At 45.0% G+C, this 15,759-nt stretch overlaps 1 protein-coding gene across 2 annotated transcripts in view; it reads left to right on the top strand.

The window, feature by feature from the left end:
• KIF3C (kinesin family member 3C) overlaps positions 1-15,759 on the top strand; it is a 504,835-nt gene that overhangs the window by 394,643 nt on the left and 94,433 nt on the right. For both annotated transcript variants that reach the window (XM_069605572.1, XM_069605571.1), the window contains exon 3: positions 1,138-1,260. In XM_069605572.1, coding sequence (XP_069461673.1) covers positions 1,138-1,260 — 123 coding nt within the window. The remainder of the gene's footprint in view (positions 1-1,137; positions 1,261-15,759) is intronic.

Below are 15,759 nucleotides of genomic sequence, written 5' to 3'. Positions count from 1 at the left end.
GGAGGGCCTGCAAAGGGGGAATGGAGAGTCAGAAACCAACCACCACTAGTCAAGTCAAGGGGGAGCAATCATACCTTGGCTGAGTCTGTTGTTTTTCATTATTGACAGGCAATACTTTTGGATGGAATTTGAACTATCCTCATAGCAGATAGGACAGGGGAGGCATTCTTTCCTTTAATACAATGGAGAAGCTAAAATCATGTCTTCTGGTCCATCTCCTCTATCTGACTAACCAGACACCACACAAAGCTGTAAACGATCTACAGGTATCGAACAATCTGTTTATTTTGTCGATGCCCTAGCGAGTGCAATTTAATAATCTTGGTCTTTGGTGCAGTCTTCTGTTATCCTAGTCCTGGATTTGCACACATTAATATTCTGGTTCCATTGTGTCTGAATCTTTGGTCACACTGTCGATGAAGATGGCAACTTCTTGTGTCGAGTCCTCAGAGCTTTTCAGACTTTACAAGAGCTATATGTTTGGATGTTTGTTTCATTCCTTGCTTCCTCACTTTCTTATACCAAAATGTAATATGTTGCATAGACATGTTTGAATGTGTGTACGTTTCTTGGTCATTTTGGAGGAGTTTCTTTTTTTTATTCTCTTTTCTACGCTCTTGGGAGGATAGCTCAGGGGCAACGTGCTCACCTTGGAAGCAAGACGTCACGGAACACCAGAGGTTCGATCCCTGTGTCCCTGCAGAAACCACTGGGTATTAAACACGTTATAAATAACCTATCGTGTCATATCCTACTCCTGTTGGATTGGTGTGCCTCAATGCCATTACAGATGTTTCGAGAGCGAATCAATGCTGGTCAATGTCAGACTTCAACTCAATCTAGAAAGGAACACTGCTACTGTGTCCTCACCAATATTTCACTGTCACTCATTTGCTGGGAGAAATTATATTAGTGCAATTTATTTTGTCTGAATGTTTCGTATTTCATGGATTTCTCTTTGTAGGTGTAAAATATTGGTTCCATTGACTACCTGTTCTAGTGTCATAGGGACCAGATTGCTTGTGTATGATAGTTCCAACAAATGTTGACATTAATGAAATGGAGTAGTAAACATCTGCTTGTACAGTCCCCCTGTGGAGCAGCTTGTCCTTAAACCATGTGTCCATTCTCTTCTAGAAACGTCGGGAGAGAGAGCTGCAGCAGCAGATGCTACTCCGGGACGAGGAGACGCTGGAGCGACGAGGGACATACACCTCTTTACAGCAGGAAGTGGAGATCAAAACCAAGAAGTTGAAGAAGGTGAGAGTTCTGATCTTCGCTCTGTATGGGGTGAAGGTGTATATAGAAGAGTTACAACGAATGGCGATGGAGCGTTCTATGGGAGACGTGGCTGTGTATGTCACTGGTGATGGAGCTCTGCACGAGAGACAGAACTGTGCATGTGAGTGGAGATAGAGCTCTGCATGGAGATAGAGCTCTGCATTGCGATAGCTGTCCATGTGAATGCAGATAGACTTGTTATAGGCGATATAGCTGTGTCTGTGAATGAAGTTAGGGCTCTGACTGGTGATTAAAATGTGTATGTGAGATGACGTGACAAGTGCCACGGAGGAGTAAAAGGATGAGAAGTGGTTAAATGGCTTGCTCAAATCTCGCAACAGTGATCCAATCATAAAGATGAACCTGGCACGGTCTAGAGATCTGCTTCCTTCACCTTTTGTGGTAGCGTGGCCGCGGGAACGCTATACTCTCAAGAGGGGTGTGAATGTGGTTCAGTAGCAACCCAAAGAGCAATAATACAACAGTCAATATAAAGGAATGTCCAATTGAGGTTCTATACAAATATATATACTTTAATTAAACACACCATATGTAATAACTATACTAATAAAACACTGTCAAAAACCCATCACTGTGGAAAGCTCTCTGGGTAACATGGACGGGGTGAAAGGAAAATAAAGCACAGCAATGCTACCAAGAGGAAATGTCTTGATCGAGAAAAGATCCAAATGGGTGGGTGGCTTAGCATTCTCCAGGGACATAAATGTGGACCAAGAGCATTGGGGCCTTGCCATAGTACCTTTCTCAGTTTGTGGTGGTTTGACAGTGTCAAACCAAGCTTCTTAACATTGTGCGAGGGGGTCAAAACAGATTTGGATACAGTGAGGTAAGGTGATCCAGACAGAGAGCAGGGGTCAAGTCGAATTAGAGATGAAGCTTGTTGCAGTACAGTGCCACGCGGAAAGGATGCAGGTCGAGTAGGCCACCAGGGTCGGCTCGGCTGTCGAGCTTGGGTCGATGACGAAGATGCTGATTGTTTGAGGTGTGGTTCGAGGCGTGGCAGTTTAAAGCATTCCACAGCTGTAAGGTCTTGTTCGAGCCAGATCAAACGATGCACTCAGCTGGTGTAGTGCAGCAGCAAGCTGGTTCGAAGAGCAGTAACAGTGGTTTCAAAAAGTGCCAATAGCAGCCCCCTCGGACCTGTTTCGAATGGCTTAGAATGCGGTTGAGAATTGTTCAATAGCGGTTCAACGCTGTAGCATAAAGCAAACCAGCTGCTTTGCTTCTCCTGGAGTTGAGTCCCAATTCAGGTGCACAGGGGCAAGATGTGTCCTTGATCTCTTCACTCCCAACCCTAGGGAGGCTGGCTAGCACCTGCAGGAGTCCTTTGCCTCCAGTGAGTACAAGTGCAGCGGGCAGAGAAAGGCAGGTCTTGCTCCAACAGATCACCCTCAATGTGCCCTGGAGATAGGTGGAGCAGAGCTTGCCTGTGCCCTGGAACACCTGCCTTCACCCCACAACCGGAGGACTCTGAAAAGGACTGTTCTAAAAGCAGAGTCCAAACAAATTCAAGTGAAGTCCTGAAGGTCCAAAATTAATCAAGGAAGGCGACCCAGGATTGCACAAAAACCTGCCTGCTTTAAGGGGTCTGTGGTAGGTGAGAAATAGGAGACGGACACAAAGACATGCTTTACTGATAAAACATGTATTTAAGTACAGAAATGCCTACTTCTAATGATGATGGTTCCCTATTCTAAAAAATAAGAAAATAGTGCTTGTCAGGATGTCTTACAAAAGAAACATTCGTCTTCTGTCCCAAAACTATTCTGTCCTATTCCCCGCAGTGATGAATCCTGCGGAGTCCTCACAAAAACATGACTAAAATCTCTTCCTAGGTGGCCAGGGGAAGGCAGCCGCTACCTGATCCTAACGCTGGGGGTGGTATTAGCTGGGAAGATCACCTGGGAGGAGAAGGGCCGCAAGGGAATTACGGGGACTCCATTGGTTGAGATGCAGTATTTGTCTCCCTCGGAGGAAGAGAGATTTTGGTGAATCCAGAATATGTAATGGCTTGTTGTCGGAGTTCGATTTCATGTCCTAAAGTTATTCAGCCCTGGGCTAGCGAAGCCTGTTTTAGTCATTTGTCAGGCATGAAGCTCGCCCTCTTAGAGTTGCCCATATTTGTAGTGATGGGACCTCTTGTAGTCGGCGACAGTGCCACTCCAAGTTCTGATAGAGCTAGCACTCTGGTGACGTAAAACAACCAGTGACACCTTGTAAATTTCCTCTTGAAAACATGATCAGTAATTTATTTATTTCAATTTTTATAAAGCGCCACATGCCTATGGGCCTCACAGTCAAAGAAATGAAAATTAAGTAGGTTTAGCTAAACATTATATGTGAAAGAAAGTCTGAGAGACCCTCAACCGGCAGAAACACAGCCCTTTGACCTGTTCTTGGGTGGATGGCCCTGGGAGAGTCTCAACCACGCTTTAGCTCACTGCACTTTTCACAGAGGAGAAATGTCTATATGCATATCAGTCTTTGTCCCACCAAAAGGCAGTCCAGCACTGAAACGCTTGGCAAATCTCCTCTGAACAGGAGTACCAACAGCATCCCCAGACACGTGTTTTGGCCTAGTTTGGCCTCATCAGTGAGGTGGAGTTGTGCCTCTGTTAGTACAGGGAGCAAGGGGTCCATGTCTGAATTACTCTGGTAACTTAGGGTGAGACCCCAAGTACCTCAAAATATGCAAAAGAAGGTCTGGGAGTCCCTCTACCGGCATAAACACAGCCCATTGACCTGCTTTTGGGTGGATGACCCCCTCGAGAGTCTCAACCACGCTTTAGCTCACTGCGCTTTTCACAGAAGAGAAATGTCCATATGCATATCAGTCTTTGTCCCACCCAAAGGCAGTCCAGCACCAAAATGCTAGGCAAATCTCCTCTGAACAAGAGTACCAAGAGCAACGCCAGAGGAACTCCCAAAACCCCCCTTGTTAAACATTATAGGTAGAGAGAAAAAATTAGTTGTAACATTGGGGACTTCAAGTCCCACAATGCCCAAAGTACTCGGATGAGAAGGAGAAATTGAGGGGCACCAAAGACACCGTAGCCGCTGCTGATTGGGAAGTGGATGGCGGTTTCATGAGGGTCTCTACCCGGGTATGCAGAGATTGCACAGCAGGAAGCAATACGTTTGAAGGCTTTCTCCCTGAGGATCTCGGGTGCAGAGGCTGAACGGCACGAAGCGTTAAAGGAAAAATCTTTCCCCAAGGTGAAGTATGCTTTGGTGGCAAGCGAGCACCGGAGCACTTGTGGAGCGAGGAACGCTCTTTCCCTGACCAGTGTGGGCCGTGGGGAGCAAGAGAAAGCAACCTACCATGGAGCGGGAAGCAATAAAGGCAGAAGACACGAAGGCAGGGGAGCGAGCAGACGCGTATATGCAACACCCAATGAGTTCACTAGTTAAATGCGACCTCGGAACGCTCCATGATCACCCGCTGGCCTGTGCCAGTAGTTTTGAATAACGATCTAATATTAAAAAACAAAAAGTGGCGGATTGGGCATAACTGTGCATACCAAGATAATGCTTACCAGCTAAAGTGGCAGAATAAGAACATTGGGGGCAATTGTCATTCTAAAGGTGACAAAATCTACTATTGCCAAAGCCAAAAGAGGGAAATAGGAAAAGACATTAACAGCAACCAATATTGCCCAAGCCTACAGAGGCCGATTGAGAAGACCAATTGTAAAGCCTATTGTCACAAAGAGGAAGAGGCAATAATTAAAGATCCAAACAAGCATTGTCTAAACCCAAGAAGAGCTATGGTGATTACAAAGCCAATTTCAGCCTTTGAGTGATGTAAGAGTGGGGAAACATGTGTGGCAGAAGAGCTGCCTTCCTGATATCCAGCATTCAGGAGGAGAGGAGCGTAATCTGCATTGCAGGTGGCAATCGCAAGGGTTGGAACTAACAACATCAATGTGTTTCATGTTTTGCCAGGAGGAGTAGCCCATATTGAAGTTGTTGATACTGATGTTGATGAAAACTAAAAGACTTTGTTGTAGCAGAGGAGCTGCGCTCCTGATATCCAGTATTCAGGAGGAGAGGAGGATAGTCTTCAGTGCATGTGGCGTAAACAGCACCAATGTGGTTCATGTCTTTCTAGAAGAAGTGTATATTACTGAAGTTGTGGCAAGTCAAAAGACTTTACAAAGTTGTTGCTATAGAAGTTGGTGAAAGTCAAAAAGACTTTGCGAAGCTGTTGCTAAATGCACTTTACCACAGAAGTACTTGCAGTAGAGTTAGAAGCTTTTAGTCTGGCGGTTACACCAGGCCAAGGGACCTTGTAGCGTTAGAGCTGGCAGGCAAGTAGACCAGGTATTGAAGTACTCTACTGTGGTTAAAGACAGTGAAGAAGAAATGGCAAGGACACCGCCTTATATTGTGAGTCATTGTAGAATCATCCTGACAAACTATTTCTATTACCCATAAGGAATTGTAAAAATGCTTTTGGTTCTGAAGACATTTTTGTTGAACTTATTTTATCAGTGACGAACACAGATTTGTTATTTCTGTTAGAATTGCAAGGAAGTCCCCTTAAGAGACTTGTTGGAGCAAGAAGAACATTATTTTCCAGATGGGTTAAAAAAAAAACGGACCTTTCCCATTTTGAACTGTGGATACAAAATTCCTGCTTTGAATCAGTTGAAGGGAACATTAGCCAGGTTACAAGGAGAAACCGTTATTAAGTATATGTTTAATATAACTGTGGTTTTGTTATATTTTGAATTGCAATGTATTCCCGTCACATGTTTGTTGTATGTATAAGTGTAAGGGACAGATTCCTATTGTTAGAGTGTTTCCTTTAATTATTTTGATCGACAGTTATGAGAATGTGAGGGCTGTGTGTAAGATTGGTGGGGTTGGTGCACATCCTCCTTTTGGATGGGGAAGCGCCTGCGTGGGTCCGCACACGCATTCAATAATTGGAAAGAAAGAAAGACAGGGAAATTCTCTTTAGGGTATGGAAAGTGAGGCGTTTATCAAACCTTTTAAAGTTAATTAAAGGGCATCTTATGAAAAACCTTCACAAAGTTGTCCGCCTCACATTTCTGACCCCTCGCACTGCCCTGCCACTAATAATGAAAAGAAACATACATTAGGCCATGGAAGTATTCTCCCCACCCTCTCTTGGCTTGGGTTGGCTGGTGTGTGACTCCCCACTCCTTTTTTCATGTTCAGTTCCTTTCTTGTTTCAGGGCTCTGCCTGCTGTGAGTGGTGAGAAATGAGAGGCGTACACAAGGTGTAATGTTTTCAACATCAGACATCTTTATTAAAATGAAAGAGTTGGATAAAGGCATCTCTGTCCCTATCCTAAATAGAGTTTTCCTACCCAGGAAACTTAAACTAAAGATCAGTCTGTGTCTTGTTGTCAACATTATATACACTGTCCTTGTGTCCAAAACATTAATCTGACCCTCACACTAAACTGAACTAAGAAAAACGTCTCTGAAAAAGCCACTCAGGCTTGGCAAAAATGTTTAAAAACAAGTAAATCAATCCAACAAAATAATATTTGGATCCAGAGGGTGGTCCCCTTTCCCTGGATGTCTCAGGTAAGAATGCAGACGTGTCTGTTTCAATTAATGCCCCCTTAAGGATGGCAAAAGTGTCTCTTTTAAAACAATAACTTCTTACGGAAACCTCCTGGTGTACTCCCCTGCCGGGAAGCTTTTAGTAAGTTTATCAGATCCCCTGGTATACTCTCCTGCCAGATATCATCCCACAATGTCAACTTATTTATTTAACTTCAACTTGCTTGGTGCTTGGTCAGACAGGACTTCTTTTCATCTGATTTACTGGTATACTTTCCTGTCAGGTATCTGCCCACATTGTCTGTGTCCTCTGTGTATTTTAGATGAATTTCCTGGTGTGCACCCCTGCCAGGAATCCCTTTCTGGGGTCTACAGATCCTCTGGTATGCTTCTCTGCCAGGTATTGATTGATTGATAGTTTATTTCTCCAGCATTTAATCTTTCATGGATTCACATGCTTAGAATATTCCCCGTCGTCAGGCTGGGAACCCTCAGTATGTTTATAAAGACGTTGTCCATAGGAATAATTTCAACACTTCTGTGTCCTATCTACGTCGTTTTGGGCTGCTTACACCTGCGCCAATAGGACGTAGTGGTATAAATAGCCCCGCCCACACGGCTCCCTTCAGATTTCAACCGTCTACCAAAGTAGTGGGATCACCTCGAGTAGCTGCTATTTTACAAGGTTGAATGGGTTTTTTCTTTCCCAATGTCTGGGAAGGCATTGTTTCATCCGTGTGCTACATGCGGATTAAAAAAGGTGTACGAAGGAGATGGGCGTATGGACTGCTTAGACTGTCTTCATCCTCATCATTCGGCTGACACGTGTGAGATCTGTAAAGGCTTCTCACAGAAGACCCTGAACCGGAATAGACGCCTGGTGACATGGCTAAATGACGGCGCGGGAGCGTACCCACCATCGGAGATATGCTCTACTCATAGCTTGGCCTCAAGGTCTAAATCTCTGGTACCCTCCCGCCGCTCTGTATCTGCAGAGCTGCCGGCGAAGAAACCACGTTCGATGGAAAAACGTTCTTCTGAGAAACATTCTGTGAGGGACTCTTCATCAAAAGGAAAGGCTTCATCTTCTTCCTCCTCGTCAAAAAAGGAGAGAAGGGATCTGTTAAAGACCTCCTCAGGAGACCACCACAGGTCTTCCTCGAGTCGAGATTCGTCGATACATAAGTCAAGTTCAAAAAAGGCGGGAACGCCTAAAACTCTGCGCCACAACAAACGTCGACGCCTTCATTAACATCAGCGCAAGCTATTCCTGCGATCATCCGTCGATTCCGATGACAACTGTTGAGAAAATGGCATCGTCGACGGTGGCCCCTTCGGAGGGGTGGCAACCAGAGGTTTACGATCCGGTCTTACCTGAGGCCTTGTTACAACAAGAGGCGGCCTTCTCCATATCATCAGTAGAGGACGACCGTGCCGCCGTAGTGGGTCCATCGGATCTTGGATTGCAGGAGGTCAATTTGTTGACGGTCTCAAGTGGACGAAGTATCCCAGTCACCACGCCTTTGCTGAATCTCCAGGCGGTATTGTCCCTGGAATGTTGGCCACATTGCAGAAGCTATTGGGCCGTTTGGATGCGCAATTGCCTCAAATTAGTGTACCTGCAATAGTACATGCTACGCCAGCCGACGACGAGCCAGGTCCTGCTCCGCGATCAATGGCCAGGGTACCAAAAACTCTTCTTGTTAGCAAAGATCATCCTCGCTCACACCCGGAGGAAGGAGAGCTACCTGAGTCTGAGTCGGAACGAGAGGAGCCTTTTTTATCCCCCTCAAGAGACCCGACATGGGAGTCGGAGGCTGAGGTGGAAGCTCCAAGAAGCCCGGCACAACCATCACCGCCAGATGACATCAGTTCCTTCCATGCAATGATGGGAAAAGCATGTACAGAGTTTGGCCTGGCCCCGAAGGAGGAAAAGAAAGACTGTTTCTTGTTTGATCATATGGGGAAAAGAAGGAAGTCAGTGTTTCCGATCCCCATTTTAGACCACGTCTGGCCAGAAGGGTTTCGAACCATGCGTCATCCATTCTCAGAGCCTGCGGTTAAAGGAAGACTAGAAAAGAAGTTTAAAGCTCCGGAGTCAACTCCAAAGTGTTTATCTTCTCAACCTTCCCCGGAATCGGTTGTATCGGCAGCGGCTGCAAGAAAGGCGAGGTCACATCATAAATGCACGACCCCCCTGGACAACGAGGCCAGGAGGCAAGACGCTTTTGGCAAAAAAGTGTTGTCGATAGGAGCGACGACAGTAAAGGCAGCCAACTCTCTAGCTATTATGGCGAGATATGACAGAGAGATGTGGCATCGTTTAGCCCTCATCCTGGAACATCTACCAGAAGAACATAGAAAGTCAGCTATGTTGCTGGTGCGTGAGGGGGAAGAGGCATCAAATCACTCAATTAACATCGCCGTTGGCCTGGCAGAATCAGGTTTTAAACAAATCAATAATGGAGCCGTGTTGAGGAGGCAAGCCTGGCTTAAGTGTACGACTTTTAGACCAGAAGTACAATACAAAGTGCTCGATATGCCGTGCGAAGGGGAACAATTGTTTGGGGAGAAAGTGGACGAGGCCTTGAAAGGCATGAAAGAAGACTCGGATACAGCACGCACTCTTGGAGCCCTTCAGAGTGGCAGAAATTTTCATTCTTTTCGTCCCTTGAGAGGGGCATCAGGAAACTCCCGGTTTGGGTCATCTATGGACCGAGGTTTCAGCAGACCATCCTACTCCTCTCAAGGCTACAGACGAGCTGCCCAAGCAACTCGAAGAGGCCGAGACTATAAGGCTTCAAGAAGAAGAGGAGGTTATTCATCGTCCACGAAGGACAAGCAAGCAAAGACCCAGCAATGACAAGCTTCAGGACGTCCTGGGAGGCAGAGTGTCTTGTCGCGTCGAGGAGTGGGAGCGAATAACATCGGACCGGTGGGTTTTTAGACACAATACATCTGGGCCACTCTCTACAATTCAAGGACGTGCCACCGCACATTCCACCTGTGTTTTCGGTGCAACCCCATCTTCAAATATTACAACAAGAGGTGGCGCTTATGCTAAAAAAAAGGGTCTAAAGAACTGGTCCCGGTGGCAGAGAGAGGGCAGGGAGTGTATTCCCGTTACTTCGTTGTCAAAAAACCCAACGTCAAGTTGCAACCCAATCTAGATCTATGATATCTCAAAAAAACACTAAAAAATTTGAAGTTCAAGATGCTTACGCTGCAGGATGTTATCCGATCTATACAGCCGGGGGATTTTCTGGCGTCGTTAGACCTGCAAGACACCTATTTTAATATACCAATGCGTCGATAACACAACAATTCTACGGTTCGTAGTCGGACGAACCCACTATCAATTCAAGGTACTCCCATTCGGACTAAAGTCATCTCTCAGGACGTTCACAAAATGTTTGGCTACAGTAGCGGCTTGGCTAAGAAGAGAAGCAAGAAAGTATATGTCACTACTAGGGGCCATGGCGTCGTGTGTCCCCTTAATAAACAACTGTCGTCTCTTCATGAGACCGATATAAGAATTCCTGACGGACTGATGGTCCCAAAGTCAAGGACTATGGTCAGACAAATTGACCATCGGCAACAAGCTTTTGCAAGCACTGCAGTGGTGGAGAATCTCCACAAATCTAACGAAAGGAATGTCCCTACAGGAACCAGAGTTTCAGATGACGGTGGTGACGGATGTTTCTCTGACTGGATGGGGAGCTCATCTGGAGTCCCTGCAAGTGCAAGGTCGGTGGTCATCGGAGGAGTCCACCCTTCATATCAACGTGCTGGAGTTGAGGGCGGTACGTTGGGCTCTGAAATCCTTTCTACCACGCATAAAGGGATCGGTCGTACGGATACTGACGGACAATACAACACCAATGTTCTACCTGAGAAAACAGGGAGGTTCTCGCTCCAGAACCCTCTCGAACGAAGCCCAAGAAATATGGCATTGGGCTCTCGAACAGAAGATAAATATATTGGCTTTCCACCTGCCAGAAGTAAAAAAAATGTACAGGCGGACTCTCTCAGCAGAGAGATGAATCGACTGCACAAATGGGAATTGAACGACCAACAACTAGAGAATGTCTTCAGAGAATGGGGCCGCCCTGCCCTGGATCTTTTTGCAACGAGAGAGAACAAGAAGTGCTCGCAGTATGCAAGCAGGTGGCCACAAGCCGACTCACTGGGGGAAGCATTCTCCTTCCCGTGGACGGACAAGTTTCTGTATGCGTTTCCTCCATTTCCGCTCATACGTCGGACTCTACAATGTATTCACAGATACCCGTGTTGTGTGATCCTGGTGACCCCGTACTGGGCAAGACAACCATGGTTCTCTGATCTACTTCAGCTATCGATAACAAAACCAGTGAGGTTCCAGAAGATCCCGAACCTTCTATCTCAGGACAAGGGAGCAGTTTGGCATCACGACCCGGACGGCCTCAGCCTGACAACCTGGCTCCTGACTTCTCCGAGTTTGGGGCTCTAACCATTTCATCGGACTGTTGTCGAATTTTACAAGCTGCAAGGGCTTCGTCCACGAATACTTTGTATGCGTGTAAGTGGAAGAGATTCTGCATGTGGTGCAGGGAACAGCCAGGATTGCACCCGCTAAATATCACGCCAGAACAGCTTTTTCCATACTTGCTGCACTTAGCAAAAAAGGGTTTCTCTTTTTCTTCGATAAAGGTTCATCTGGCAGCTATTTTGAGATTCACTCGAAAAAGACATTCAACACCATTATTTAGTGACCGTTTAATTAAACATTTCCTGAAAGGTGTATTTCGAACTTTTGCTCCAACTAAAAAGTTTCCTCCAAACTGGAGTCTTAACCTGGTGTTGTCAGCGCTAATGAAGGCTCCTTTCAAACCTATGTCATCATCATCATTAAAATTCTTATTGTGGAAATTAGGCTTTCTGGTGGCTATTACTTCGGCACAACGACTTTCGGAACTACAGGCGTTAGTTATTGATCCACCATACTTGAGATTTTTCAAAGATAAAGTGGTGTTGGCATCCAACCCTCATTTCATACATAAAGTTCCAACCATGTTCCACAAACATTCCTCTATGGTACTACCAACATTCTTCGCAACACCTTCATCTGTCGCGGAAAAAACTTGCCATACATTAGATGTGAAAAGGGCTCTGAAGTTTTACCTCCATCGTACTCAAGACCTTAGAGGTACAAGACAGCTATTTGCTTATGGCCCTTCCGCAAAGGGAAAAGCAATCTCAAAGCAAGGACTGACCCTCTGGGTACCGTCAACGATTGCTTTTTGTCACTCGAAAGAAGGAAAACCGCTGGAAAAGCATCCAAGAGCCCATTCGACGAGATCCACTTCGTCATCGGTGGCATTGTGGTCTGGAATTCCGCTGGGAGATATCTGTCAAGCGGCATCCTGGTCGGTGCCACATACATTTACCCGACATTATTGCCTCGAGCAACAAAATGCAGATGATATACAGATGGGACGAGCAGTTCTAGGACACCTGTTTCAGTAAGGTAAGCCCCGTAGAGGGGTATATCCTTCTACCAATGTACCTTAATGTGATTTTTGCGATTAATGTACTATGACTTGAAGTTGAGCCATGGCAAAATGCATGTGTGGCAATGATGATATTTTTTTACATACACACCTCCAAAATTGGGGGTACTGATATACAATCTATTCTAAGCATGTGAATCCATGAAAGATCCAATGCTGGAGAAGGGAATAGTTTCTTACCTGTAACTCCATTTCTCCAGCTTTGGTATCTTTCATGGATTCACATGCGCCCGCCGGACTCCCCTGCATGCAAACCATATATACCCCATACTACTTTGGGGGTTAAAATCTGAAGGGAGCCGCGGGGGCGGGGCTATTTATACCACTACGTCCTATTGGCACAGGTGTAAGCGGCCCAAAACAACGTAGATAGGACACAGAAGTGTTGAAAGTTTTCCGTCTTTATAAATATACCGAGGGTTCCCAGCCTGACGACGGGGAATATTCTAAGCATGTGAATCAATGAAAGATACCAATGCTGGAGAAATGGAGTTACAGGTAAGAAACGATTCCCTTCTCCAGCATTGGATCTTTCATGGATTCACATGCTTAGAATAGATTGTATATCAGTACCCCCAATTTTGGAGGTGTGTATTTATTAATTAATTAATTTAAATACAATTTTGACAAACAGATTCCATCTGCCACTAATACTGTGGCAACACAAGAACAAAATGACTTCCGTAAAGGCACCAACATAGAGATATGCTGTCACAATGAATTCCTTTTTAATCAACCACCAATACAAGAAAATAACAATTCAACACACACAGTGATTGTAGACTTTGTTATGCTTTTCTCCCAGCAACCCTCACCCTCCAAACATCAATTAGACTTGACTCCTAGAATGGAAGGCAGTGGCAGAGAGTGAGAACACAATAGGGAAACCGGATATGGGGTCTTTCTCACAGAAACAATATGAAAGAAAGAAAAGCAATGGAAATTCGTTTTGCCAATAACACACAGGACTTTGGGTTTTTTATCAGAACACAAGGGGAAAGTCGATTTTGGGAGATTTAGCACTGCTGCAATGTGAAAGAATAGAAAGAAATGGGAAATTCGTTTGGCTACACCTAACAATAACACACAGGGTTTTGATCAGAATAGAATGGGAAAATCAGGTTTTGGGTTGGAATCACAGATGCAATCTGAGAAAGAAAAATGCAAATGGGAAAATTTGTTTTGCCACACCTACAAAGAACAGGTGGGGCTTATGGGGTTTTGGTCAGAGCACAATGGATACAAACAGGCAATTTCGTTCTGCACCCTGCGCCCAGACGTGGAAGCAGGGTTTGGGGATTAATTATTTTGGCAAATCTTTATGTCTATACCGGTTCAAAACACACTGGGAAAAAGGTTGTTGGTTTCGAATGCCAACAATACAGATCCTGTGAATAACTAAAACAATGCAGGAAGAATATAGGGGTGACACAATCTATGGCTTTGTGGTAGTTCTACTTACAGGGGACACCTGTAACTGGGCATCAGGGAGCATCGGGGCACCGCTGGGACAGCAAGGGGGTCAGTCAAGGGTCTCCTCTCTTTCCTCCAAGGGGTCCCAATCCGCTTCTATATCTCCTGGCTCCTGTCTCCAATGCAAGACTTAAGCCTCTCTGCTGGGACGTTTCTCGCCAGATTTCAGCAGAAGATCGCCTCTCGGGATTATTGGAAGAAGTCCAGCTCTGATGCAAACTGGCTTATTTATAGAGTAAATTACATCACAAATGTGTCATGATTCTCGCGAAAGGGATTGGTTGATTATCACTCCCCACCTCCCACCTGTGTGCTGGCTGATCGGACAAGGGCTGGGGGAGCGCTTTGGGATAGCTGTGGGAGGAGAAAGCTTCATCATCTCACTTTGACAGGTGGGTTCGGCATGCTTTAGGACATAGAAATCTCACAACATGGCAAGTACCCTTAATTTCCAAATCTTTACATGTAGGAATATATTTCTAAGAAATACATTTTAAAGCAAATCAGATGAGACTAGTCTGGAGTCTGCACGTCCTCCCTGTGCAGAGATACCATTTTTCTTTGTTTACTCAGGAGCCATATCAATGAAAAATATAATTATAACGGGCATGCTTTTATCAACTTTCTCTTCTCTTGGAATTAAGGGAAGGCCCAAATTACATTTCCATTAATAACTTTAGTTGTGTATATCCCACCAGAATCGTTTTAGTGACTGTCACCTTTAATAAAAGCCTGGAATGACCGTTGTGGCATGTACGCTGCTCCTTGTATGCGATAACATTTATTTCTCCCATTTAATCACACTGCAGTTTGATATCCACTCTCTCTCTGGCCCCCACCCTTGCTCCCTGAGTTTCATTTCTCTTCGGGCACATGACCTATGCAGAGAGGTCTGTGTTTAGATTTTGCCTCCCCCTTCATTGCCTAATGGCCACACTAATGCACTTTTTATGGACCTCAAGGTCACAAGTAATGGCAGAACAGACATGGCTTATCAGTTCCTCGTATATTTTTAATCTAAAGCATCATATTTCTTTCTATCTAGTGAAGTACTGGCTTTGATTGATGATGACAACCAGGCCAGGTCTTCAGTGCAGCAGAGGAAAGAATGTTGGAGGTTAGTTTCATTTCTGAAGAAATGGCCTTTCATGCACCCAGCCGCAAATTGCATTTTAAACTCACACACAAATTCCCTTTTAAATGACATTTTATAAGGCACTCAGCATATATATAAGTGTCACTTCTAAGTTGTCCCTTGCATTCAGTTGTTAGATGAGAACATCATATTCACACTTTTTGTGGTTTTGGTGAGCATTTCGCTTAGCAGATTGTCAATTTGGATGAGGGAAAAACGAAAATGACATTTTAAATGTAGGGAACTCTGTTTTACTTCAGCTGCTTGGAACACCATCTGGTATTCCATTGAAGATACTTTGCACTGTAGTTTCTTGAAATATCAGTGCAGCTCTCCATGGATTGCCAGCCACAAGTCTTCCTTTTCCTTCCTGAAATGCATTGCACACATCTTAGCGTTTTCGGATTTAGTCCCACTTTCTTTCCTTGTGATTTAGGTTCAGTAGGCCTTATGTCGGACCTAATTACTGTGCTGGCCTTATATTTCGGTTAGCCCTCATAACTGACTCTGGCCTCTGTATTTCTGGTATCCAGGGGTTATATTTCACCCCACAGGCTTCTCTCTCTATTGTAAATGCGGACACAATTTTTAAACGTCCCGCACAGTTGGTACTCATTACAACAACTAGCCTCCATGTTCGGCTTAGTGTTTCTCTTGATCCATATTAACTCCTTCTTCCTCTTCCTCATCTCAGTACTTAGAGGGTTTATGGGAGTTGGAGTCCATAGGATTGAGGGTGATTTTGTTTGGGATTTTTTG

This window comes from Ambystoma mexicanum, chromosome 4p (genome assembly GCF_040938575.1).
Source record: "Ambystoma mexicanum isolate Mex_15411 chromosome 4p, UKY_AmexF1_1, whole genome shotgun sequence".
Taxonomy (NCBI): domain Eukaryota; kingdom Metazoa; phylum Chordata; class Amphibia; order Caudata; family Ambystomatidae; genus Ambystoma; species Ambystoma mexicanum.
This window is presented reverse-complemented; position numbering and strand designations above follow the sequence as displayed.